General features: G+C 46.0%; 1 protein-coding gene across 1 annotated transcript in view; it reads left to right on the top strand.

Annotated features, from left to right (window-relative positions):
• Window positions 1-27,810, top strand: part of PHKG2 (phosphorylase kinase catalytic subunit gamma 2) — a 133,073-nt gene that overhangs the window by 19,672 nt on the left and 85,591 nt on the right. Inside the window, exons 3-5 of the mRNA XM_030209826.1 lie at window positions 15,975-16,150; window positions 16,600-16,654; window positions 17,048-17,113. Of these exons, the coding sequence (XP_030065686.1) occupies window positions 15,975-16,150; window positions 16,600-16,654; window positions 17,048-17,113 (297 nt within the window). The remainder of the gene's footprint in view (window positions 1-15,974; window positions 16,151-16,599; window positions 16,655-17,047; window positions 17,114-27,810) is intronic.

Here is a 27,810-nt window from a genome sequence, read left to right as displayed (position 1 = left end):
GGAGGTAAGGCTCTGGTGTGGATTAGGAATTGGTTATTGGACAGAAAACAGAGGATAGGGTTAAATGGTCATTTCTCTCAGTGGAGTAGAGTGATCAGTGGAGTGCCACAGGGATTTGTACTGGGACCGGTGCTATTTAACGTATTTATAAATGATATGGAAATTGGAACGACGAGTGAGGTGATCAAATTTGCAGATGATACAAAACTATTCAAGGTTGTTAAAACACGTGCGGGCTATGAAATATTGCAGGAAGACCTTAGGAAATTGGAAGACTGGGCATCCAAATGACAGAATAAAATTTAATGTGGACAGATGCAAGGTGATGCACATTGGAAAGAATAATCTGAATCATAGTTACCTGATGCTAGGGTCCACATGGGGGGGGGGGGGGGGGGGGGGGGTTAGCGCTCAGGAAAAAGATCTGAACGTGATTGTAGATAATATGCTGAAATCTTCTGCTCTGTGCGGCAGTGGCCAAAAAACAAATAGGATGCTAGGAATTATTAGGAAAGGGATGGTGAATAAGACTGAAAATACTATAATGCCTTTGTATCGCTCTATGGTGTGTTCACACCTTGAGTATTGCGTTCAGTTCTGGTCGCCGTATCTCAAAAAAGCTATACCGGAATTAGGTTCAAAGAAGAGTGACTAAAATGATAAAGGGGATGGAACTCCTCTCATATGAGGAAAGGCTAAAGAGGTTAGGGGTCTTCAGCTTGGAAAAGAGACGGATGAGGGGAGATATGCTTGAGGTCTACAATAATCCAATTATCACTCAGGAACCTGCATGCAATACCATAATGTATTCTTCTTTACCATGTATGTACGCACATGGTATATATATAGACCATGAACTGTTCCATGTATGTTATGTTCCATCTATGTTACTATGTATGTACACACTTTAATGCAACATCATTTGTAATTCTGTTATCCGGAAAGGGCAACCGCCATTACGGCAAATGTAAGCCAAATTGAGCCTGCAAATAGGTGGAAAATGTGGGATACAAATGCTACAAATAAAATAAAAAAATAAAATCCTAAGTGGTGTTGAACAAGTAGAAGTAAATCGATTTTTTACTTGTTCCAAAAGTACAAAGACTAGGGGACATTCGAGGAAGTTACATGGAAATACTTTTAAAACAAATTGGAGTAGCTAAGGGAAGTACAGAATTGAATACAATGAGAGGTAGCGTGGGTATTTTGTCTTCATTTCTGTTGGTTCCCTCAGGAACAAGGAGGTTAGGCTGGAGAGTACAGAGGGATAGGTTTGGGGTAGGGGGGGGGGGGGATAAAAATATTAAAATATTGATGATGATAACGAATGTTATACCATTGTATTTCGGGTGCATTCTATAATATGCTGCATGTTGGAGTTAAAGGTTGTATTGAAATTGTTGAATCATCAATAAAAACTGTTGAAAGTAAAAAAAAAAAATAGGAGGAAATATTTTTTCACTCAACGAATAGTTAAGCTCTGGAACTCTTCACTGGAGGAGGTGGTAACAGCAGTTAGCGTATCTGGGTTTAAAAGAGGTTTGGATAAATTCCTGGAGGAAAAGTCCATAGTCTGCTATTGAGGCAGACATGGGAAGCAACTGCTTGTCCTGTTATTTGTAGTATGGAGGTTGCCATGATTTGGGTTTGTGCCAGGTATTTGTGACCTGGCTTGGCCACTGTTTGGAAAACAGGATACTGGGCTAGATAGACTATTGGTCTGACCTAGTGTGGCTACTCTAATGTTCTTAGGTCCATATAATGCTCATTTCAGGGGTGGGGTTTTTTTGGGGACCGGGGTAGTTGGCTGGGGTCTGTCATAGTCCAAGATCCCAGTCACAGCTTCGACCAGTTATTTTTCCTGAGGAGGATGTGCTGGGGGAGGGGAGGGGATGGTTGGGGATAGCTAGAGAGAGAGTTGATTTTGTATTAGAATATACTTAAAAATTTGATGATGTGCTGCAGATGTTAGTGGTTCTCGAATATGTCTATGATCATTGTTCTGCCTTTTTTTTTTTAATTGTTGGATGTATGCTTTGTTGGATTGGTCATTAATAAAAATTGTTGAAACATAAACATTGCTGGAATCTGTCCATTACCAAACACCACTCCCCTCTCCTCCCCAAACCAACCAACAAACCCAGGTCCCCACTGTCCATATCACAGTGAAAAAGTGTTTATTACTACACTATATATTCGAGAAGACAGCGATTGTACATAAGGTTACCAAATAGTCCCAAATCGTTTTTTATCGTTTCGGCGTGAGACATGCATCCCAAGCCTCCTTCCCCGAGCCTCCATCATGATTAAGGTATGAAGTGTGTTCCTCCAGTACCAAAAATAGGTTGGGCAATCCATTCTCCAGTGTTGTAAAATGCATTTCTTACACACCATGCATGCCTTACGGTTTCCTAAAGGACAAGTCCATAAACCGCTACTAAATGGACTTGGGAAGAATCCACAATTCCAGGAATAACATGTGTAGAGTGTTTGTACGTTTGGGAAGCTTGCCAGGTGCCCTTGGCCTGGATTGGCCGCTGTCGTGGACAGGATGCTGGGCTCGATGGACCCTTGGTCTTCTCCCAGTGTGGCATTACTTATGTAAAATGCAAATGCTGTATTGAAGTACGTATCATCAATAAAAAGTATTGCACATAAAACCCTTAATTCCCCCTTTCAAATGCTTTCTCAGCATCAAAGCTGATAAGCAGTGTTGAATCGCCACTAACATGAACCTGCTGTAAGGTAGCTAGTATATATCGTATGTTCTTAATTGCATGTCTACCACAAATAAAACCTGCCTGTGGCTCTGCAGTAGTGGTTGGTATCACTTATACAAGGCGATTAGACAAAAATAGCCAATAATTTCGCTTCATAGCAAAGCAGTGAGATGGGTCTGGGCAAGATGGATCCTTCCCAGGTTTGGGAAAGACTGCTATCTCTGCCAAGCACAAAGAGGGGGGGCATAATTTGATCCTTAATGATTGTATTAAATATTGCTATTAAAGGGTGTCGTATATCAGCAATCAGTAACTTATAAAACTAAGCCCTGTACCCATCTGGCCCAGGCGTCTTGTAAAGTGCGCTCCTTTGCACTGCCCATTGAACTTCATCGGCCTCAATAAGTCTGTTTAATCGAGTAGATTGTGAAGCCTTAAGGCATGGTAAGTCCATACTCTCTAATTAAGTTTCCAGATCTAGAGTCTGAGTCTGATCAGGGGTATAAAGCTTTGCATAATAGTCTTGAAAAACCTGAGAAATCTCCACATCAGAATGCACCAGTAAGCCAGAGGGATAGGTTAACGTTTAAAACTTTTTGGAAATCTCTCCTTATCCTAGCCAACAGTCAGCCATTTTTATTCCCATATTTATATAATTGTGCTGGTACACCGCCAACTTCTTTGCCTGTTGGTGTAGTAACTCATTGAGCGCTACTTGTGTTGCTAGCAACTGTTCTTTATGGTGTGAACTTGACACCACAAAGTTGGAGGTAACGCACCAATTGGTGTTCCAACCGTAGAATTTCAGCATCTTTGCATTATTTCAAGTTTCATGTTTATTAGTTATTTACTATCCCACCCTATGGGAGACCTGGGCAGCTTACAATCTAAAATAAGGAGAGAAAGGCAAGAAGTGAAAATAGTACAAGGTAGACATTTAGACATGATTGAAGGAAAGGGGGCAGAACTGCAATATTAAATAGAACAGATGGGAGGAGGGTAAAAACATGAGGAAAAACACATAAGGCCCTATTACAAAGGCATGCTGAAAAATGGTCTGTGGTAGTGTAGATGTGTTTTGGGCATGCGTAGAATCATTTTTCTGTAAAAAATGCCTATTTTTAAATGTTTGCTGAAAATGGATTTGCGGCAACATGAAAATTGCTGCATGTCCATTTTGGGTCTGAGACCTTACCGCCAGACATTAACCTAGTGGTAAGGTCTCACGCGGTAACTGGGCGGTAACGGTCTACGCATGTAAAATGCCAATTACCGCCTGATTACTGCCCACAGGCCAGAAAATAAAAATATTTTCCGGCACGCATAGTGGATGCTTATCAAAAATGAAATTACCACAAGGACCACACGGTAGCTGGGCGGTAACTCAAAATTGACGCACGTTGGGATCCATAGTATCCGTAGTATCTGAGAGTTTTCCAAGGTGCCACCTGGAAGATGTTTAATGGTATGCATCACTAAATAGACTAAAAACCTATCTTAAATTTCTCAAGCGATGTTTGTGAGGGAAGGGAAGCTGGAAGACTGTCCTAAAGTTGGGGGCCTTGTACACTAAAAATACTGTGTCTTGTATGCTCGTGAATTCTCTCGATAACTTGGGATGACTAATTGATTTTGTTTTGCCGATGTTAGTGTTCAAGCTGGGCAGTAAAGAATAAGGTAGCAGAAGAGATAGATGGGTTCTGTTTGCAATGTTTTGAAGACAAGTAGTAAAAGTTTAGAGGTAATACGGTGGCTTACTGGAAGCCAGTGGGCTTCAAGATATGGAGTAACATGGTCATATTTATGTGAATTTGGAGATTAGACGAATAGCATTGTTTTGCATGTTCTGATGGCGGTGGATGTCTTTGACTCGAAGGGCTTTATAAAAGGAGTTACAGTAATCGATTTGAGAGATCAATATTTCCTTGTCACTTGCAGCAGATGAATCCAGGAACTAGTGGGTTAAGTCCGCCTACCAGCAGGTGGAGATAGAGATAAACTAAAGGCAGTGATGCCAGACGGCCAGCTTCTTCCTCAGTTAGTATGTCTCTATCTCAGCAGGTGGTGGACTGCTTTTTCTCCAGCTCCTTGGCCCAAAGCCTCTGAGGGTGCTCCTGGGCCGGTGGCCAGTTTGAGCCGGGGGTGGCGGACTGGTGGTGTCCCCTTTGGCATCATATGCAGTTGCTGGGTCCCTGCTGCACCTCAGATTCCCTCTGAACAGGCTTTTGCTGTTCCTTTCCTTCCCTGTTTGTTTCTGCCTCCTCACTAAAAAAAAAAAAAAAAAAGAGAACCATAGAATTTATTTAAAAGAGAGAGAGAAGCACAGGGAAGTGTGCTTTTGCTGAGAGCAGGTTTGTGTTACTGCTGTCCGAGTCCCGTTTTCTGTTGACTGCTTGTCTGAGCCTGCCTCAAAGTGGAGTCGGAGAGTTTTTTTTTTTTCTTCGGCTCAGCTGTCAGTTCCTGCGCTTTCCCAGTCTGGGGTAAGTCCTGCTGGGTTCCTGTTCGGGGGCGGGCGATGGCAGCAGAGGTGGTAAAACGTTGTTCCCAATGCGGGAAATGGCGTTCGGCGGCGGGCCTCTGCAGCGTGGGGTGCGCTGATTTGGCGGGGACTCGATGGAGCGGTGCCCTACCCCCCCCTGAGACCATGCTTTCCCGCTCGGAGCTTGGCGATTCTCGCGCCATTTTGCGATTGGTCGTGGAGCCGGCTCCAGTAGCAGTTTTGGACAAAACGTCTCCACTGGTAGGGGAGTCGGGGGACCGTCAGGCACTGTGGACGGTGGTGCAGGTGCCAAGCCTACAGCTTCCTCCATGGTGGCTCTCTTGGAGCAGACGGGGATAGAGGACGTGGAGGATGGTGTCCTCACTGACCAACCGGAGGACTCTTCCGCCGTGAGGATTTTCCATAAGGAGGAATTGTCCTCCTTTATCTCTTAGGTGCTGGAAGCCCTGAATATAGAGGACCCTGAGGTTGCGGCTTCTCAGGCGGTCAACCCCAAGATGACTAGTACCAGACGACCTTCTAAGGCCTTTCCGGTACATGAAGCTATTGAAGAGTTGATTTCGGTCCAGTGGGCGGATCCGGATGGGGGGCTGAAAGTAGCCAGGGCTATGGCCAGGCTGTATCCGGTTTCAGCAGACCGTTTAGAGCAGTTTGCTCTACCTAGGGTGGATGCCCTGGTGACGGCGGTTACTAAGAAGACTACTCTTCCAGTGGAAGGTGGTGTGGGACTTAAGGATATGCTAGACAGACGGCTAGAGGCCTCTTTAAAACGTGCCTTTGAGGTGGCCGCTTTGACACTTCAAGCTTCTGTTTGTAGTTCTTATGCGGTTAGAGCTTGTCTCAGTTGGCTACATTCTATCATGGATTCGATTTCGGAGTCTGATATGCCGGGGACTCCTCAGATGTCGCTGATGGATATTGGGTTGGTGTACTTGGCGGATGCCTTGTATGATTTGGTCCGTGCTTCTGCCAAACTCATGGCCTTTACCGTTTCCTCTCGGCGTCTACTTTTTAAAAAATTTTTTATTTATAAGCATTTAAATTTTTACAAGCGATAACAACTTGCCGGAAATACAGAGAAAGTAATATAAAGGAATTATTTCAGTCAGGTTATTTTATTCTCTTCCTTAGACCACTAAATAGGGAGAGTGAAACAAGACAAGGAGATCAATTAAATCTCTTGGCGTCTTCTGTGGCTCCGTCATTGGGCCACAGATATGGCCTCTAAGCAACGGCTCATTAAATTGCCTTTCCGAGGGAAATTGCTTTTTGGGGAAGACCTACAAAAGATTGTTAAAGATTGGGGGGATTCCAAATCTCAGTGTCTTCCGGAAGATAGACCTAAGTCTACTTCCAGGCAGGGAGCCTCGAGGTCACGTTTCAGAGAGATGCGACGGTATCGCCTGGGGCAGTCTAACGCAGCCTTTCAGCGTCCTCATTTTGGGCAGCGTTCTTCCTTTCGCAACGAGAACCATCTGGCTGGACCCCCCTCTCGTCAGGGGACTCCTCGGGCCTCCCAATGATGGGGCACAGGTCCACTCGGGAGGAGAGCAGATCGGTGGTCGGCTTTCTCTGTTTCTTCCAGAGTGGGCCAGAATTACTTCGGACCAGTGGGTCCTCGATGTGGTGCGAGAAGGTTACAAGCTAGAATTCTTCTCTCTCGTCACAGACTTTTTTCTGGAGTCCAGCTGTGTATTGCGGGCCAAGAGGATAGCGGTTCTGCAGTGTTTGCGAGACCTGCTAAGGACAGGGGCTATCGTGCCTGTTTCTCCTTTCAAAAGGCGCACAGGTCGGTACTCCATCTTCTTTGTGATTCCAAAGAAGGGAGGGGCTTTTCGGCCTATTCTTGATCTCAGAAAAGTAAACCATTTTTTGCGGGTTTGTCACTTCCGCAAGGAGATATTAAGGGCAGTTATTGCTGCTGTTCAACCAGGTGAGTTTTTGACTGCTCTCGATTTGAGGGAAGCTTACCTGCACATTCCCATTTGGCAGCCCCATCAGAGATTTCTCAGATTTGCGGTGCTGGGTCAGCACTTCCAGTTTCGGGCCCTTCCTTTCGGAGTGGCCACTGCCCCACGCACTTTTTCCAAGGTCATGGTGGTGGTGGCGGTGTTCCTGCGGAAGGAGGGGATTTGAGTGCATCCATATCTCGATGTTTGGCTGATTCGGGCCAAGACAGCAGAAGAGAGTCGAGTGGTCACCGACTGAGTGATTGCGGTGTTGCAATCCTTAGGTTAGGTGGTCAATATGGAGAAGAGTTGTCTGGAGTATCTTGGAGTGCAATTCCATACGAAGCGGGGGAAGGTGTTTCTCCCCGAGGGGTGAAGGATCAAATTGCTTTCTCAGGTACGGACCTTATTGAGTCGTCACGCTCCCTGAGTGTGGGACTATGTTCAGCTCCTCGGTTCTATGACGGCGACCTTGGAGGCCATTCCACGGGCAAGGGCTCACATGCGGCCTCTTCAGAATTTCCTTTTGAGCAGATGGTCGCCAACGCCTTCCTTGGTCGAGCCGGGCCAGGGACAGTCTCGCGTGGTGGCTCCGGTCAGCCAGTTTGCAGAAGGGTGTTTCTCTGGTGTCTCCAAATTGAGTGGTAGTCATGACAGATGCCAGCCTTGCGGGCTGGGGAGCCCATTGTCTTCATCGAGTAGCCCAGGGATTGTGGACCCCTCTCGAAGCAACTTGGCCGATAAATTGTCTGGAGTTGCGAGCAGTCATGAATGCGCTGCAGAGTTTTCAGGACCTTCTGCAGGGGCAGGCGGTTCGTGTATTCTCGGACAACACCACGACGGTGGCCTACATCAATCGGCAGGGGGGCACTCGCAGTCTTCCCTTGGCAGTGGAAGCGTCTTGTCTTCTAGTATGGGCGGAAGTGCATGTTCAGAGTCTGTCGGCAGCGCACATTGCGGGTCAAGACAATGTTCAAGCGGATTTTCTCAGCCGGACTCTTGGACGCAGCGGAATGGACGCTGTGGGACTCGGCTTTTTGGCTGGTCTGTCAATGTTGGGGAAGACCAATAATGGATCTCATGGCCATGGCTTGCAATGCCAAAGTTCCCCAGTTCTTCAGCCGCAAATGGCAGCCAGGATCCACAGGATTGGATGGTATGGCTGGAACAACAGCTACTGTATGTTTTTCCTCCGTGGCCTCTGATAGGGAGAGTTCTTTGCTGCATGGGTCGGCATCGGGGGCCGGTCGTTCTACTGGCCCCGACGGCCGTGGTATGCGGATCTCGTTCAAGCACTCTCAGAGCCACCATTGCGAATTCCGGTGACTCCCGATCTGCTGCATCAAGGGCCAGTTCAGATGGAAAATCCCTCCCGCTTTGGTCTTACGGCCTGGCTGTTGAGAGGTGGCAGCTGAGGAAGAAGGGATTTTCAGGACCAGTCGTTGCCACTCTTTTGGGGGCACGGAAGCAGTCTACTTCAGCAGCGTACACGTGAGTGTGGAAAGCTTTCTCGGCGTGGTGTGCTTTGCGTGCTGAATCGCCTTTTCGGGCGGACTTTCCGGTTATTCTGGAGTTTCTTCAGGATGGTCTTCAAAAGGGATTGGCATATAATTCCCTTCGAGTGCAGGTGGCCGCGCTAGCTTCTTTTAGGGGCAAACTGGACAGTTCCTCTTTAGCAGCACTCTCTGATGTGATCCGTTTCCTACGTGGGGCTCTTTGGCTTCGGCCTCCTCTGCGGCAGCCGTGCCCGGCATGGCATTTGAATGTGGTACTGCGAGCCCTCCAGGCCCCACCGTTTGAGCCGTTGAATAAGGTTTCTGAGAAGGATCTAACACTTAAGACGGTGTTTTTGGTGACCATTGCTTCGGCAGGAGGATTTCTGAAATTCAGGCTTTGTCTTCCAGAGATCCTTTTTTGCAGTTTTCTGAAGCAGGGGTGTCGATCCAGACGGTGCCGTCATTTCTACCTAAAGTGGTTTCGGCTTTCCATGTCAATCAGGCAGTTTATCTTCCGTCTTTTCGAAGAGAGGATTATCCAGGAGAGTTTGCCTCGCTACATTTTCTGGACATGCGGAGAACCTTGTTTCGGTACTTGCAGATCTCTAACGAGTTTCAACGCTCGGATTATCTCTTTGTGCTCTTATCAGGATCAAAAAGAGGTGAGTTGGCTTCTAAGGCTTCCATTGCTCGCTGGATTAGGAAAGCCATTGGAGCGGCGTATCTGCTACAGGGGCGGGCGTCTCCAGTGGCCCTGAAGGCGCATTCTACTCTGGCACAGGCGGCTTCTTGGGAGGAGGCGTTGGCCTTATCTCTGGAAGAGATTTGTCAGGCGGCTACTTGGGCGATCCGTGATACTTTTGCGAAGCATTACAGGCTAGACGTGTCTGCTCGGGTGGATGCGAGTTTTGGGGCAGGAGTGTTGGCGCGGGGAGTGTCTGCTTCCCACCCTACTTAAGGAATGCTTTGGTACATCCCACTAGTTCCTGGATTCATCTGCTGCAAGTGACAAGGAAGGTAAAATTATGTCTTACCTGATAATTTTCTTTCCTTTAACGCAGCAGATGAATCCAGGATCCCTCCCTAGTTCAGCCAACGTTTTTTTCATTTTCTGTGCAGTGTGGCTATTTTTTCCTTCCGAGTTCTCTTTTGCAGAGTTCAGACAGATATGGGAACACAGAAAGGATTCCGATTTCTGGATCAAGTTGCAGTTATTTCAAAGTTCTTATTTGGTTCTCTGTTTTTCATAATGAGGATGGTTTCAGGTTGTTTTCATATTTTTGGCCTTGGCAAATTCTTACGAATGACATACTAACTGAGGAAGGAGCTGGCCGTCTGGCATCACTGCCTTTAGTTTGTTTATCTCTATCTCCACCTGCTGGTAGGTGGACTTAACCCACTAGTTTCTGGATTCATCTGCTGCGTTAAAGGAAAGAAAATTATCAGGTAAGACATAATTTTACCATTCAGTGCAGTCTGGAGAATTAAAGTATGAATAGTGCAAATTAATTGCGTCTTGTAAGAAGTAGCATCTAATGATCTGAGAGATTTATGGACCGAATGATAATTTGGATATTGTAAGTATTCCAAGTATACGGACGGTTTTGACCTGGGATACGGAAATATTAGAAGAATTGGTATAGGTAAAGTGGGACCAGGTTTATGTTGAAAAAGTATGTTGTTGTTTTTTTTTTTTTTATTTGGGTTAAGAGATAATTTGTGTTGTATAAGCCAGACAGTGATCTGAGCAATTTTATGGTTAGCAGTAGAAATTTCAGTTGCTGAGTCAGTGTCAAGAGGAACAAGCACCTGAATGTCATCAGTGTATATGAATGCAGTCATGTCAAGGGATTCAATAAGAGTTAAAAGAAGAGCCAAAAAGATGTTAAATAGTGTTGGAGATCAAATAGATCCTTGTGGTACTTCTGAATTAGGACTGAAAGGAGTGGAAAAAGAGCTTTGATAGCGACAATTTTGCAAGTATGAGATAAACCAATCTAGCACTGTACCTGAGATCCCAATAGATTGAAGACTGAGCAAAGTAATCTGATGATCCACCAGGTCAAGGCTGCAGAGAGATCAAGGTATAGAAGTACGATGGGTTTAGCTTGATCTAGAAAACGATATTTAAAGGATTTGATTCCAAATAGAGTTTTAGTACTGTGATGGTGATGGAAAGTGGTTTGGTTAGGATGCAGAACTTCTGTTTTAGTAGTGAAATTGACCAATTGTGTGAGTACTACAGATTCAAGAATTTTAGCAGTGAAGGAAAAATTATGTTCTTACCTGATAATTTTATTTCCTTTAATCATACCAGACTAGTCCAGGCTAATGGTTGTGTCCATCTACCAGCGGAAGGAGACAGAGAAAATAGTTCCAAGTAAACTGCCCCTTAAGGGTATTGTGCAGCCTGGAATGTTCAGTATTTCAAATAGCCAAGCAATGGCGTCCTGAAGTCTAGAAGAAAACACAGTTAATACCAAATAGGCAAACTCTTGGAGCCAATATGCAGAACCTCACTGTTCCTGCTCAGCCAAAGGCAACTTCAACCTCCCCTCACAGTAAAGTAAGCGGGAGGGAATGGTCCATACTGGGCTTGCCCAAGCACACAGAGATCTACCCCTGAATCCGGGGAAAGAACTCCGTGATCCCATAGTAACAGCAGTCATGCAGAGCTGGCACAACAACAAGTGGCAGGAGATTGGCTAGAAAAGATGAACTAGCCAGTGCTGTAGGACGTCCCACCGTATTGAAACATCGTGGAACAGCCAGGGATACCTAAAGGAAACAACACTCTGACAGACTTTAGCCAGGGAGGGCATCTGGACTGGTCTGGTGCGATTAAAGGAAAGAAAATGATCAGGTAAGAACATAATTTTTCCTTCCTTGTCATCTATACCAGACCAGTCCAGACTAATGGGATGTAGCAAAGCAGTTTCCCAAAGAAAGCGGGAGAAAAGAAGAGTGCAGAAGGTTAAAAAAATCAACAAACCTATACACACAGAAAAAATTGATCAGCAGAAAAGGATTTGAATATCCGAACCACCGGGCTACCAAAATGGAATAGAGCTAGATACTAGAAAAAGTACCTAAGCCGTAGGACGTAAAACAAACGTCTTCAGCAAATGAAAAACTACGTACCACTGTCCCGAGAGTAGCAAAATAAGCAGCAAAGATACTCCTGCCAAAGAACCCCCCTGGGAAGGAAGGTAACAGTCACATCTATGGAACAAGGAGAAGAACCGTCTCTCCTAGGTCCATGTCTCTGAACTCTGGCAGGAGAGAGACTAACTCCCAAACCCGCCAGTTCGTCCCAAGTTGGTTGGAGGAAGCGACCCTAATGAGTACTAGGAGTACGCAACCCCAAACAGTGCGCCACACTTCATAGATGAAAAGGAAACACTGCCCAGGAACCACTCAGACCCGCGCCTAGTGAGAGAATCAAACTCCAGAGAACAAGAAAAGACCACAGTCGAGAGAACCAACTAACTGGAGCATTTGTCTTTCCAGGAGAACCACAAAGAAAAGGGCAGCAGCATACCAAGGTACAACCGCAGAAAGGAATTACTCCTAAACTAGCTCACTCTGGATTTAGGGATCAAAGAACAGAGCCAAGAGAACAAAAGGAGACAAAAAGCAAGAGTTGAGAGCCACATTGCGGAGAACAGACCAAGAAGCCACAAGAGTAGCAAAGATTAATTCAAACTCCAGCAATGGAGAAGCTTCTCGCCAGCCATCAAGAGGCTATGGCAAGAAATGGTGTCAAAGGAATGAACGCTAACAGGAGACAAGGCAGCCTTGTCTAGCAATGTAAACTGCGGTATGCCCCAGCTGCTGAGAAGTTCCTGAGTCCGACCTTCAGAGAGGAGCTGCGGTTGACTGACAAGGTGAAACAGTGCCCGACGGGCAGAGGAGGAAATGCAATCCACAGTCAGAGACTGAACGGCGCCCATCAGGCAGAGTCAGATCCATGCTCAACAAGAACAAACGGATTTGCGTTCAAAGAACACAAACTGAGCCAAGAGGCGACAACCCAGACGCGCAGCATTAGGTCTCCCCAGCAGAAAGAGAACTGCACCCCTTACAGAAAAAGGAATGAGTGCCAAATGTGCCAAAAGGAGAGGCGCCTGAAACTAGAAAAGGCAAAATCCGCCTGTGCCAGGCTAAAATTTCTGCCCGAAAGCAAGGAAAAGCTGTGGCAAACTAGCCCTAAAGCGCATTCCAGAAACAGACACTGAGCCGAGTCCAAGCAAAAGACTGGCAAGAATGGCGCTTCTGAGGGCACTCAGAAGAGGGATATGAGCTAGCCAGAAGGAAAGTACTCTGCAGACAAAGCAGAGCAGCTCCCCACCAAAAAGCGGACTGACCCCACATCTTTTAAGTGTATTGGTAATGAATTTAAAAATGTCTGGCTGCTTGTACTAAAAACAACCTTTCATGAATAGATTTATAACGTATATTCCTAGAAGATGAAAATCCTAAACATAACATTCTTGAGAAACATAAATGTTGATCTTGTAATGAAGTAGCAAGCAAATCCCCAACCTCTTCAGAATTTAAAGCATAGTCTTATAAATCAAATAAATGATTTTAAATTATAAATTTTGTTTAACCATAAGTCAGTGTAAATCACACAAAAACATAGAGACCCTGTCAAAACAATTCCAACCATAAATCACTTTGGCTGCCATATTCTGTAAAAAACTGTAAATGTCTCTAATTCGGTTGAGATATCATAATAAAGGGAATTACAGTAGTCCATTTGTAGAAGCAGCTCTTTACAAAGTTTTCATACCTCCATCTGAAGCCATTTCCAAGTTATGAAGGTGGTTGGAAGGAGGCACAATGAAAGTTTGATCTTTCTCCCAAGCTTCTAATGGAAGAAAGAACTAACTAGCTAGTTATACACACAGGAGTGGAGGAGTGGCCTAGTGGTTAGGGTGGTGGACTTTGATCCTGGGGAACTGAGGAAGTGAGTTTGATTCCCACTTCAGGCACAGGCAGCTCCTTGTGACTCTGGGCAAGTCACTTAACCCTCCATTGCCCCATGTAAGCCGCATTGAGCCTGCCATGAGTGGGAAAAAGCGCGGGGTACAATTGTAACAACAAAAAAAAAAGACTAACACCAGCTCCACATATTGTAGGAGGACTTACTTATCAACTCCTACTCTAGCTGGGATCTTTTCATTGCACTTTTTCTCACTCTGTATGCAATTATTTCTTAAGTTAGTCACCTTCCTAACTCCTGTTGTTCTATCTTATCTGTCTGTATGTTCCACTCTGTTTACACACACCAAAGGAGAAGAACCAACCAAGACCCCAGAATCCACAAAGCAAGACAAACACAGTGAGGATGACCAAGGGAATGAGGAAAAGGAAACCTGGTACATAAACGAACAAAAATGGCCTTTATTACTTGGTCATCCTCACTGTGTTTGTTCCACCCCTGCGATGTTTTTAAAGATATTTAAATGTATATTGTGTTGATATTTTAAATTGCATATGATCCTTAATGTGTACTGTTATATGAATACGCTTATTGCTGTAATTGTATATTGCCTATATCTGACTTATTCTTGCTGTACAGCGCCTGGGTGAATTTCTTTAAAAAAAGTGGTAAATAAATGCTAATAAGTAAATAACACACAAATCACAAAATGCAGACTGTGATGTCTCCAATCTAATTTAAGTTCCTCTCCTCTCCCCTCCCCTTCTTCTGTGCCTTTTTCATGTGTTCTGCGGAATACCCACTCTGTCTGCAACAAACTCTCCTACATCCATGGCCTCTTTATCTCTCGTACTGTCCGTCTGCTTTCCCTAACTGAGACTTGGCTTTGCCCTAAGGACTCTGCTTCAGCTGCTCCTTACGAGGATTACTGTCCAATGCTGAATTGACCACGATATTAAAATCCCTGCATATGATGGCATTCTTAGTAGCATATGTTTGAAGCAGACTAATAAGTCTACAATAAAATGTATTGTTATTTATTTATTTACAGTAAATTTGCTATACTGCCTTTACTAACTTGTAGACCTTGGCGGTTTACAATCTAAGTAAAAACAATACCAGAAAAAAAAAAGAAAAAGGAACTATAATAAACTGATAGCAAAGTAATCAGCAATCATTCCAAACAGGGACAGCGTGCACTCTTAAGAACAGGGTCAAGATAGAGAAGCGGAGGGAAGGGATAGGGGAAGAGAGAGCTGTGGGTGATGAAGAGGGAGATTGAAACAGCAGTAATGAACAGCAAGCAACTAATTCTGGAAATTAAAGGCTTGATGAAATAGCCAGGCCTTTAGAGTTGGCTTTTTTTTAAAGGAAGATTCAGAATGGATGTCTCAGCTGCAGGCTTTTAAGTTATTGGGCTGGCTCCTAAATCCCAAGAAAATTTGTCAAGGCCAGATATATATAGTTTATAGTTAATTTAAGACTTTATACACTGCCTTTCACGGCAAATCAAAGCAGTTTACATTAAAAAAAATAGAATCAAATAAGGAAAAGAACGCCATAAAATCAGGAAAGGAAAGCCTAACATAAGTCAAAGTCAGTCATAAAAAAAATTAAAAAGGGGAAAGAAGGTATGTGCTGCCGAACAATGTAACTAGGCCAGTGAGACCCCTGGAAATTTTAAACCAGCCCTGAATTTTTTATATGATTGTTCCATTTGAAGGGATAGAGAAAGTGAATTTCAAAGATAAGAAACGGTACAGAAAACAGCTGAATGTCTAGTAGCTTCCAAGTGAGAACAGAAGACAGGGAATGGACATAAGGACTTAAGTCTCTCTCTCTTGTTTCTATATACTGTTGTTTAAGAGGCATTTTCATAGGATATAATTACAATAGATGTTACCGCTACTCTTGAGAATATAATTAGCTATGGTAATTGTTTTTTACAAGATGTTTTAAGAAAAATTGTAAAATGTGAATTTAATATATGTAGCCTGCCTCTTGCTAAGGAGAGTGAGAGCAGCCCTGGAGGGGCTACATGAAAGTAAGAGATTTTGGTGTACAAAGGAAAAGCAACACGATAAAAATAGTAAAAGGTCTTAGTAGAGGGGGAGGCACAAAGTATCAAGTCCTTTGCAGGAGTGACATTGGAAAAGGAAAGTGCAAAAATGAAATAATGGCCTCCATCTATCTTTATTTCCTTTTGGGAGCTTCATTTTTTGTCTCTGTCCTTTGGTCTTTGGTCTCTCCCTTTTCCTGCAGTATCTCTGTCTCTCACTCATCTTGTGACGCTTTCATTTTTTTGTCTGTCTGTCCATAACTTTTGGTTGCTCACTCTTGTGGACCTTTTTCTTTGTGCAGGGGTGTGAGCAGCACTGTTCGCCGTTGTATCCATAAGCAGACGGGGAAGGAGTATGCTGTAAAAATTATAGAAATCACACCAGAACGTATGACCCCACAGCAGCTGGAGGAGGTCAGGCTGTCGACCGTGAAAGAGATCGAAATTCTCAGGAAAGTGGCAGGACACCCATACATCAGTAAGAGACATGTTCATTTTTTTTTTTTTAATGTTGTCTTCTCTTTGTTTTGGTAGCCAGTTACCTTCACTCAGCTCCTTATCTCACTTCCAACTACGTAGAATAGTGGTTTGAATAAAAACTAGCACTGGGAATTATTAGTGGCAGTGGCCTTGATGATTGGCATTTATCCTTGCAGCTTTTAATTATTGGGTCATATATTTTTATTTAATGATTTGTTTGCTGCCATTTGCTAGATGTATAAGGGTGGTTATGTAACTATGGCAACAGAAGATGAGTCCATTCACAAATCAGGCAGGCCGATATGGAAGGCAAGAGTAGAAGTTACAATCCATAACGGAGAGAGATGCATTAAGAAATGGTGAATAATTCTTTTTGAATAAGGCCGATTTTGTTTCTTTCTAGTTTTTTTTTTAAATCTTGCTCTTTATGTGTGGTTTCTTTTCCAGTTACACTCATTGATTCCTATGAGTCCTCCACATTTATGTTTCTGGTCTTTGATCTGTAAGTATTTTACTGTTACCACATTATATAAGGAAGTGATCTAGTTTGTGTGTGCTGTGGAGGATTCTCTTTTTGTGGAATCTAGGTAGTGTACAAAGTTTCATGCTCAGCACTGCCCTCCACTCAAAAGAAGAATTCTCTTATTAAACTCTCCTACTGTAAGACCTCTTAGTTATCACTTGCCCTGAAAGGTCTTTGCTCAAAAATGTTTTCTCCTTAGACAGTCATTTTAAATTATAGAGTGTTTCATCTATCTATGTCTCTCCCTCCTATTTTCTCCTATTCCTCTCTCCCTTTCTCTCTAATGTCCTGTTTTTGCATTCCCCTCTTACTTGCCTCATATGTCTCACACCCTCGGCACTAGTAGTCACATAAACTCTCTTACTCTGACAGGATGAAGCGAGGAGAGTTATTTGACTATCTGACTGAGAAAGTGACCCTGAGTGAGAAGGAGACCAGGTAACTTTCCTTCCATTACTGTTCTGCACACTAAGATGCTGACTGTGGTAACTTAGCACTATGATTTTGAAAAGGGTAGGAATGCAGAAGCTTTGAGCCGCCTCTGCCCCTCAGCAGTGATTTAATACTGTTCCCTACAGTTGGTTCCTGCTGGGCTGGGAATTCATGTTAGATCAGAGACCAATGCAAGGATGGTGAACCTAGGTTTAAAGTGGTGTTTTATAGTGAAAGACAAAAGTAAAACCAATGTAATGTAGGGACATTGACAGAAATACAAATTTTGCTCAATTACTAATTTGAGGTATTAAATTTGTACTACCTATGGCTCATAAAAGATTTATGGGTCCCCAAGCTGCTTTAAAAGGTGGCTGGTGTCAGTGTGTGTTTTTTCCGTACGCTGTGGCCACTTTTAGTACGGTGGTAAGATGGCCACCATGCCTAACACAGGCCTACCACTTGCTAAAAAGGCACAAGCACGGGACGTGCTGAGGCATCCCATGGTAATTTCTCACTCAGAATGCTCTAATCCCACACTGGAAAATATTTTTTATTTTCGAGTGCGGGAGGCATGCCTGCGCTAATCGGGTAGCGTAGGCACATTACCATGCGCTATCCGATTAGCATGGGAGCCTGTACTGTCACCTATTTAGGAGGGGGTACAGGCTTTCACACTAATCAGGTAGCATGCGGTAACGTGCGCTACCCGATTAGTGCAGGATTAGTGTGGGCTGAGCAGGAAACTACCGTGGTAGTGCCCTTGTAGTGTGTAGTAAGCCCATGTTAGGTCTGCAGTGCCTTATGAAAGGGCCCCTTAGTGTGGGCTAATTAGAGCACATAGTGAATGATATATGCAGTGAAGATCTTGAATTTCAGATAAAGCAGTTAAGAAAGAAATATTTCTATGCAAAAGGATCACATTTGGCATTATGCCATGCTTACTCTTGTACATTTACAGAGAACATTACATGGATCTCTGATTTCCCCAAAGTCAAAGAATAAAATGAACCATAGTGTTGTATCACTTAGGAGCTTTTCTCTCATTGTAAAGTTTCTTGTTGAGAGATGTCAGCTGTTCTGAGGACTAGGTCTGCAGTTGGGTTGTGACAAAAAAAAATGATGGCTTAGTAGCTGGCAAGGCTGATACCCAGTCTCTAGGTGTCAACTTAGTTCTGGGATGGCAAGTGGGTCTGGCTAAGAATGAATCTCAGACAAGTGGCTTTCATAGAGGATAGAAGAGAGTCCAAAGCTTGAATGGACAACATGCTAAAAGGAAGTTTTAAGTACAGAGTCCCTTTTAATATAATCTAAAGAAGAATAAAGACATTTTTCTGTTCTTATACCTTCGTGTAAATGTGCGATTTTGGGAAAGGATCTCTTTGGCTGTACCAATTTACAGTTTTATTAAAACTAATATATCGCGTTACATAATTTTATATGAAAGTGGTTTACTAGCACTGATGGGGCAAATCAGAAATTGTGCTGCTTTGGAATAGTGGACTGAAAACAGGGAAGCTAGAGTTCAAATCGCATTGACACTCTTTATGATCTTGGACAGATCACTTCACCCTCCTTCACTTGTAATCTCTCTAGGGACAGAGAAATACCTACTGTATCTGAATGTAACTTACATAGAGCTACTACTGGAAAATTTTGAGATGAATCTTAACTTTGCCTATTGTCCAATCAGGTACACAGCAGAGCCAGGTTGTACGACTTGGAATACTGGTAATAAAACCTGTTTACTGGTTCAAGCCCCATAGGAATACAGCGCAATAAATCAAGGTTGTAGAGCAAGCAGAAATGAGGTTGAGGAATCTGTTCATGGGAACAAATCAAAAAAGAAACTGGAACAGAACAGTCAGAAATGAAGCAGGTATAGGAGCTAGTCATATCTGAGGACCAAATCTAAGCTGTTGTACAAGGAGGGACCAAAGCTGGCATAATTGCGTATGGTCTGGGTTGATGCCTCTTGGTCAAATGAACTGTGTGAAGGGCTGATCCAAAGTAGAGTCTGAGGGAGCTGGTGAGTGTACTGAAAGTATCCAGAACCAGGTAGCTTAATTTGATTTGATCTGATTTGACTTAGTGACATATAGTGTTTTCATAACTAGTGTATTGTTCCAGTTCATCTGTTCCAGCTACTTCCTGCCTGTTCATCTACTCCAGCCTGCCCGATCCTGCTTCTCCCTGGCTGCTCCAGTCCATCGGCTCCAACTTGTCCCATCGGCTCCAGCTTGTTCCAGTTCAACTGATCCTGACTGGAGCAGCCAGGGAGAAGCAGGATCAGGCAGGCAGGAGAAGATGAATAAGTAGGAAGAGGCTGGATCAGTTGAACTGGAACAAGCTGGAGCCGATGGGACAAGCTGGAGCCGATGGACTGGATCTGGCAGGCTGGAGCAAGCTGGACTGGGGCAGCCAGGGAGAAGCGTCCACGTGGCAGCCGTTCTCCCTAGCCCATCTGAGAGCCAGGAGACCTGGGCAGCTGGCCCTGGTGTTAATCCTGCTGACGTGGGAGCTTGGGGAGCCAGGTGTCCACAGGCAGCTGTTCCCTAGGACCTCATGTTCATGTCCCGTGGCCCTCACTGGCTCTGGTCCTGCCTGTCTGCCGCCTGCCCTCTGTCCTGGCTTGCTCTGGCCCTTCAGCCTGCTCCGACCCGGCTTGCTCCAGCCCGCTGCTCTGCTCCCTCCTGCTTCTGCTTGTCCCAATCTGTCTGTTCCAGCTTACTCGGGCCCTGCTACTCCTACTCCTGCCTGTTCCAGCTTGTTCCAGTCCATCCGTTCCAGCCCATCTGCTTGAGCCCGTTCCAGTCCATCCGCTCCAACTTGATCCAGGCCATCCGTTCCAGCTTGCTTAGTCCGTCTGTTCCGACTTGCTACAGTCCACCTGCACCTGCCTGTCCAAGTCCGGCTGTTCCTACTTGCCCCAGTACATCTGCACCTGCTTGTCCTAGCGTGTTCCAGTCCTGCGGTGCCGCTGTCTTCTGCTCCAACTTGATCCAGCTTATACCAGCCCATCTGGCCTAGCCTGTTCCAGCTTGTTCCAGCCCGTGTGCCAGCTCGTTCCTGCTCTAATGCTCCAGCTTGTTCCAGCCCATTCCAACCTGATCCAGCCCACTCCAGCTTGTTCCAGTCAATCCCTGCTTGCTCCAGTCAATCCGCCCCAACGTGTTCAAGCTTGTTCCAGTCCTCCTGATCCCAGTTTGTTCCAGTTCGCCTGACCCAGCTTCCCCCGCTTGTTCCACTCCATCGGCTCCAGCGTGTTCCAGCCCGCTTGTTCCAGTCCATTGGCTCCAGCGTTTTCCAGCCCGCCTGATCCAGCCAGCGTGTTCCAGCTCGTTCCAGTTCTCCTGAGCCCAGCTTGTTCCAGCCCGCCTGATCCTTCCAGTCTATCGGCTCCAGTATGTTCCAGTCCGCCTGATTCAGCTTCTTCCGGCTTGCCCCTGTCCACCGGATCCAGCGTGTCCAGCTAGTTTCAGCTGCCGATCCAGCCTTCCCCTTGCTGTCCATCGGCTCCAGTGTGTTTCAGCCTGCCTGACCCAGCCTCTCCTTGCTTACTCCAATTCTTCTGCTCCAGCGTGTTCCACCTCGTTCCAGTCTTCCTGATCCCAGCTCGTTCCAGTCTTCCTGATCCCAGCTTGTCCGTCTGCTCATCCTGACACAGTTCATCTGTTCCTGCTTGTTCCAGCTTGTCCATCTGTACCTGCCTGTTCCGGCTTGTTCCTGCTTGCTTCAGCTTGTTCCGGCTTGCTCCAATCCATCTGACTGTTAACACATCGAGTAACCTGCCTGCCTGCTTGCGAGCCTCTCAGCCATTGACTTACCTACCTGCCTGCTAGCTTATCAGCCATTGACTTATCTAATCGCCAACCCAAAACCTAGCTTCAAGCCCTATCTATCTGCTTAACACCTCAGTCATTACATAGTCACCCATTAACACCTGTTAACTGCTTAACACCTCAGTCACTATATTGTCACCTGTTACACCTCAGTCACCACCTATGGCCCCTGTCCATGTTCTCTTCCTTGCCCTGTCCCTTCCTAATCTCCTTTCCCCCCCACTCCCACTGTCTACCATTAGAACTACTCGCTGCCCTCCCACCCTGCCCGCCACCGCAATACCCTATTCACCTCCATCCCTCACCTTACCATCCCTCTTGTCCCCCTCCTTCCTGGCTCTCAACCTTCGGCACTTCCTTCCTGCCATTAACCCATCCCCTTTCCTCCTCAGTACACCCCGTCTTCGTCGCCTTCGTCGCCCAACCTCCCCCACCCTCCTCCGCACTCTCTTGCTCCTCCTCCTGCTATCCGCGGGAGACATTAACCCTAATCCAGGTCCCCCTCACCTGTCCCCGTCCTATCCTTGCGAACGATCCCGGGATGTCTCCAATCTCGTCTCTATTCCCCTCCTTCCCCCCTCCTCCCTCCCCTTCTCATGCGCCTTGTGGAATGCCCACTCAGTCTGCAACAAACTGCCTCTCACCCACGATCTCTTTATCTCTCGCTCCCTTCAACTGCTCGCCCTAACCGAAACCTGGCTCTCCCCGGAAGACTCTGCCTCCGTTGCAGCCCTCTGCCATGGAGGCTATCTCTTCTCCCACACGCCCCGCCCAATTGGCCGCGGCGGAGGCGTTGGGCTACTACTCTCACCCTCCTGTAGTTTCCAACCCCTCCACCTACCGCAGTCTCACTGCTTCTCATCCTTTGAAGCCCATTCCATCCGGCTTTTCTACCCGCTACCACTCAGAGTGGCAGTCATTTACCGCCCCCCTGATAAATCCTTCCCTTCCTTCCTTACCGACTTTGATGCTTGGCTCTCTGTCTTTCTTGACCCCTCATCTCCGTCCCTCATTCTCGGAGACTTTAACGTACATGCTGATGACCTATCCGACCCCCATGCTTCTAAGTTCCTCACCCTAACATCCTCCTTCAACCTCCAGCTGTGCTCCACCACCCCTACTCATCGTGACGGCCATTGTCTTGACCTCGTCCTCTCCTCCTCCAGCTCACCCTCCAATTTCCACGTCTCAGCTCTTCCTCTCTCCGACCATCACCTGATCACATTCACACTTCTTCACCCCCCCCCTCCACCCCGTCCAACTTTAACCACCACCTCCAGGAACCTCCAGGCTATTGACCCCTCCACCTTATCATCTACTATCTCTAATCTCCTCCCCTCCATCATGTCCTCCGAAACTGTCGACAAAGCGGTCTCCGCCTACAATACCGCTCTCTCCTCTGCTTTGAACACCCTTGCGCCATCCATCTCCCGTCCCACAAAGCGCACCAATCCCCAGCCCTGGCTGACTCCTTGCATCCGTTACCTTCGCTCCTGCACCCGATCCGCTGAGCGCCTCTGGAGGAAATCTCGTACCCTTCCAGACTTCCTCCACTACAAATTCATGCTATCCTCCCTCCACTCCTCCCTATTCCGTGCAAAACAGGACTATTACACCCAATTGACCAATTCTCTCAGCTCCAACCCTCGTCGTCTCTTCACCACCCTTAACTCCCTCCTAAAAGTGCCCCCCGCTCCTACTCCCCCTTCTCTCTCTCCTCAATCACTGGCCGACTATTTCCGCGACAAAGTGCAAAAGATCAACCTTGAGTTCACGACCAAGCCACCACCTCCTCTTCACCCTTTAACCCTCTCCATCAACCAACCTACCCAGGTCTCTTTCTCCTCTTTTCCTGAGATCACCGAGGATGAAACTTCCCGCCTTCTTTCCTCCTCGAAATGCACCACCTGTTCCTCTGATCCCATCCCCACCAACCTACTCAACACCATCTCCCATACTGTCACCCCCGCCATCTGTCGCATCCTCAACCTCTCTTTCTCCACTGCAACTGTCCCTGACACCTTCAAGCACGCCGTTGTCACACCTCTCCTCAAAAAACCTTCACTTGACCCTACCTGCCCCTCCAACTACCGCCCCATCTCTCTTTTACCCTTCCTTTCCAAAATACTTGAGCGCGCTGTTCACAGCCGCTGCCTTGACTTTCTCTCCTCTCATGCCATCCTCGATCCACTTCAATCCGGCTTTCGCCCTCTGCACTCGACAGAAACAGCACTCTCTAAAGTTTGCAACGACCTGCTCCTGGCCAAATCCAGAGGTCACTACTCCATCCTCATCCTCCTCGATCTTTCCGCCGCGTTTGACACTGTCAACCATGATTTACTTCTTGCCATGCTGTCCTCTTTTGGGTTCCAAGGCCCTGTCCTCTCCTGGTTCTCCTCTTATCTCTCCCACCGCACCTTCAGGGTACACTCCCATGGATCTTCCTCCACTCCCATCCCACTATCTGTTGGAGTTCCCCAGGGATCTGTCCTTGGACCCCTTCTCTTCTCAATCTACACCTCTTCCCTGGGCTCGCTGATCTCGTCTCATGGTTTTCAGTATCATCTTTATGCTGATGACACCCAGCTATACCTCTCCACACCTGACATCACCGTGGAGACCCAGGCCAAGGTATCGGCCTGTTTATCCGACATTGCGGCATGGATGTCCAACCGCCACCTGAAGCTGAACATGTCCAAGACCGAGCTCCTCGTCTTTCCTCCTAAACCCACTTCTCCTCTTCCTCCACTCTCTATCTCTGTTGATAACACCCCTATCCTCCCTGTCCCATCTGCCCGCAACCTCGGAGTCATTTTCGACTCCTCCCTCTCCTTCTCTGCGCATATCCAACAGACTGCCAAGACCTGTCGCTTCTTCCTCTTCAACATCAGCAAAATTCGCCCTTTCCTCTCTGAGCACACCACCAGAACTCTCGTCCACGCTCTCATTACCTCTCGCCTTGATTACTGCAACTTACTCCTCACCGGCCTCCCACTCAGCCATCTATCCCCCCTTCATTCAGTTCAGAACGCTGCTGCACGTCTTATATTCCGCCAAAACCGATATACTCATATCACCCCTCTCCTCAAATCACTTCACTGGCTTCCGATCAGTTATCGCATACAATTCAAGCTCCTCCTCCTTACCTACAAATGCACTCAGTCCGCGGCTCCTCACTACCTCTCCACCCTCATCTCCCCCTATGTTCCCGCCCGTAACCTCCGCTCACAGGACAAAGCCCTTCTCTCAGTACCCTTCTCCACCACTGCCAACTCCAGACTCCGCCCATTCTGCCTTGCCTCACCCCATGCCTGGAACAATCTTCCTTCACCCATACGCCATGCCCCTTCCCTACCCATCTTCAAATCTCTGCTTAAAGCTCACCTCTTCAATGCTGCCTTCGGCGCCTAACCACTCAAGATATATAAAATACCCCAATCTATCCACCCTATCAGACTAACTGTTCACTCGTCCTCTAGATTGTTCACTTGTCTTTAGATTGTTTTCTTGTCTTTTAGATTGTAAGCTCTTTGAGCAGGGACTGTCCTATGTTTAAATTGTACAGCGCTGCGTAACCCTAGTAGCGCTTTAGAAATGCTAGTTAGTAGTAGTAGTAGTAGTAAAGTGGTTTACAGTGCAGAATTACAATATATTCATATTAAACATAGTATAAACCCAATAACATATCACAAACAATTGATAAAATACATTTCCCAATTAAATCCAGCCCAAAACACAGTATTTAATTAGCTTGGTTATCTGATTCCCACATCAATTTAAAATGCTGTGTGTGAAGAGCCAAGTTTTTAAAGCTTTCCTAAAGGACAAGAATTGCCAGCACTGCACAGGTCATAGGGCAGAGTGTTCCATAGGGACAGGCCCACATAACAGAACACCCTGTTTCTAGTTGTCAACAATAGAACTGTAGTCAGTGTTCGCAAAAGTTGTTGAGAAGAACGCAGTTGTTGCAAAGGGGCCTACCTAACCAATCTATTTGATAAATAAGAAGGCCCACATACAGTGCCTTGTGTACCAAACAGTATTTTAAATGAAATTTGCACACAAAAAAGAAATAACTCACTGTGCAAGTCTCTGAACTGGGAAATTGTAGGGTATCTGTTCAAAACCAACGAACCTTTGAAGGATCCCTCCCCAATAGCCCAAATTTGCCTGATAGAAAGGAAAAATCAGTTCAGAGCATGTATTTTCTGTTGTGGGTTCTGCATCTCTTCCAGGTAGTGAAGACAGTCTTAATCATGAATTTCATGATCCTAGACAACTGGAGTGATAGAATGTGACAAGAAGAGGATGGCATAACAAGATTGAACATGTGGATAAAGACAAATGGGTTGAAATAGGAGCTTAAAAGCTAAGGGCTGATTTATTTAATCATGATAAATGGTTCTAGATATATTTGATTTGGAGGAAGGTCATTCAGGTTTCAGATATTTTCCATGAGGTGGTGATGAAGGTTGATGTTAGTGTCCTGTAGACTAACCTATTGATTGTTGTGGGACTTTTGGCTGTTGCTGAATTATAGAATGGAAGCAAGGATGGAACCCATAATTGGCTTTAAAAAAGGAAAAAAGGGACTTGCTGGGCTGGTCCTGTGACTCAGTTCTGTGATTCAGGTCTCTCTTCTTGTAGATCCTGGGATTCATTATACTGCAGAGGTGACATACTTGATCTGGAGAAAATTGCTGTCCCTGCTATGATAATGCCTACTTAAGAAATATCCTTCCAAAAGTGCTACCTGGATCAAGCATCTTGGGTGAAGGATCATAGAAGAGATACCTAATGTTTTTTTTTATAGGTAAATTCTACTGATAATAGCAGAGAAGCCTAACTATCCTGATGGACACTGCAAATACAGCACAGGTGTTCCAGAATCCAATTTACTTATTCCTCTGGTTGGTTTACTGTGAATCATAGATTGTGGAAAGTTTCAGATGCATCTCCCAAAGAATCTTGAGTTCTTGACAAAATTTTGATGCACTTTTCAAGCCACAGTCCAAGAAGATGAATTCTGGAAGTCTCCGAAACTAGACAGTATTATACAAGAACATTTGAGGTGATCGTTTTATTCCAACTGAAGGCCTTTTCTTCAGCTAATACAACTAACATTTTAGTGTTCTCCTTTACTGAAGGTAAGTGAGCAACTAATTCCATTGAAACTAAAGTACAGGGGTTTAGATGGATCTCTTACAGGCAACAATCATCATTGGAGTTTAGTTCATGGCACATTGGAGTATATATGTCAGATGACAGAATGTACTACTACATGTCTGAGGCCACTGGCTACTAAAATAGTTCACTACATGAGGGACATCATGTCGCAAACTGTCAGTGATTTTACAAGTGCAGTAGACATGGAACTGCTTTGGATGTGCTACAAATATTTGAGTGATGGCTACCATGGAGGCTTCTTCAACAGGTATCTTTAAATATGAATTGATTATAACAATAGCAAAAGTCTCATGCATGTGTTCAGCAGGGGCGTAGCCAGACCTCGCTGGGAGGGGGAGCCAGAGCCCGAGGTGGGGGGGGGCGCTGTTTAGTCCCCGCCCCCCCCAAGCAGCCGCTGCCGCCACATTGGACACCCCTGCCAGCCTGACGACGACCCCCTTAAATCCCCCCTCCTGCCACCAACCCTCCCCCACCGTCGCCGCCTGCCCCGCCGCATCAGATACCTTGTTTGCTGGCGGGGGTCCCCGAACCCTGCCAGCTGAAGAGTCTTATTCAGTGCCGGAGTAGCGCCTTTGTTCAACGAAGTTCCTGTGCGATCAGCTGTTTCTGATGCCTTACGTCCTGCACGGGGCTACATGCACGGTGCAGGACGTAAGGCGTCGAAACAGCTGATTGCACCAGGAACTTCGTTGAACGAAGGCACTACTCCGGGGCTGAAGAAGACTCTCTTCAGCTGGCGGGGGTTCGGGGACCTCCGCCTGTAAACAAGGTATCTGATGCGGCGGCCGGGCGGCGGGGGAGGGTTGGTGGCGGGAGGGGGGTTTAAGGGGGTCGTCGTCAGGCTGGCAGGGGGGTCCAATGTAGCGGCGGCGGCTGCTTGGAGGGGGGACTAAACAGTGCCCCCCCACCTCGGGCTCTGGCCTCCCCCTCCCAGCGAAGGGGGATTCAAGGGGATCATCGGCAGGGGGGCCAGGGCCCCCTCAGACCCCACGTAGCTACGCCACTGGTGTTCAGAGCCCACAGGGAGATTTTCAATGAATCCTTCACTGAGAAAAAAAGTCTGTTCTGGGATATGCCATGTCTTCAATGCAGTGTCTTTTGTCGGCAACTCTGTGGTTCAAATGTCATTGCTGCTGGAGAGTTTTCTGGAATGATAAGTGTGATGGAGATTTCACAGTCCTTGGTGCTGTGACGTTTTTTTCTGAACTAAGTACTGAAGGCATTTGTTGAGTGCATAGGCAATGAAGCTTTTAATGTGGCTGGGACTGGTAGTTATTTTTGTATTTAGCTCATGCTTTTTCATTTGTAGCTCCGAGTGATTACATTCGTTTACACAGGTATTTCCGTGTCCTCAGAGGGCTTACAATATAAGTGTGTACCAAAGGCAATGAAAGGTGAAGTGACTTGCCCAAGGACATAAGGAGCAGCGGCATCGTTTTGAACTCTTGTTTCCTTGGTTCTGAGCCCGTTACTGTTACCAGTAGGCTATTCTTCTCAACTTACTACTACTACTACTTAGCATTTCTATAGCGCTGCCAGGGTTACGCAGCGCTGTACGTTTAACATGGGGAAGGATAGTCCCTGCTCAAGAGAGCTTACAATCTAAAGGTTACAAACTATGTAGTCAGTGTAGGTAACTTACAACTTATGTAGTCAGTGTAGGTAGCTTACAAT

Source organism: Microcaecilia unicolor, chromosome 7 (assembly GCF_901765095.1).
Source record: "Microcaecilia unicolor chromosome 7, aMicUni1.1, whole genome shotgun sequence".
Lineage (NCBI taxonomy): Eukaryota > Metazoa > Chordata > Amphibia > Gymnophiona > Siphonopidae > Microcaecilia > Microcaecilia unicolor.
Note: the sequence above shows the minus strand (reverse complement) of the source record. Positions and strands in the feature narration are given on the sequence as shown.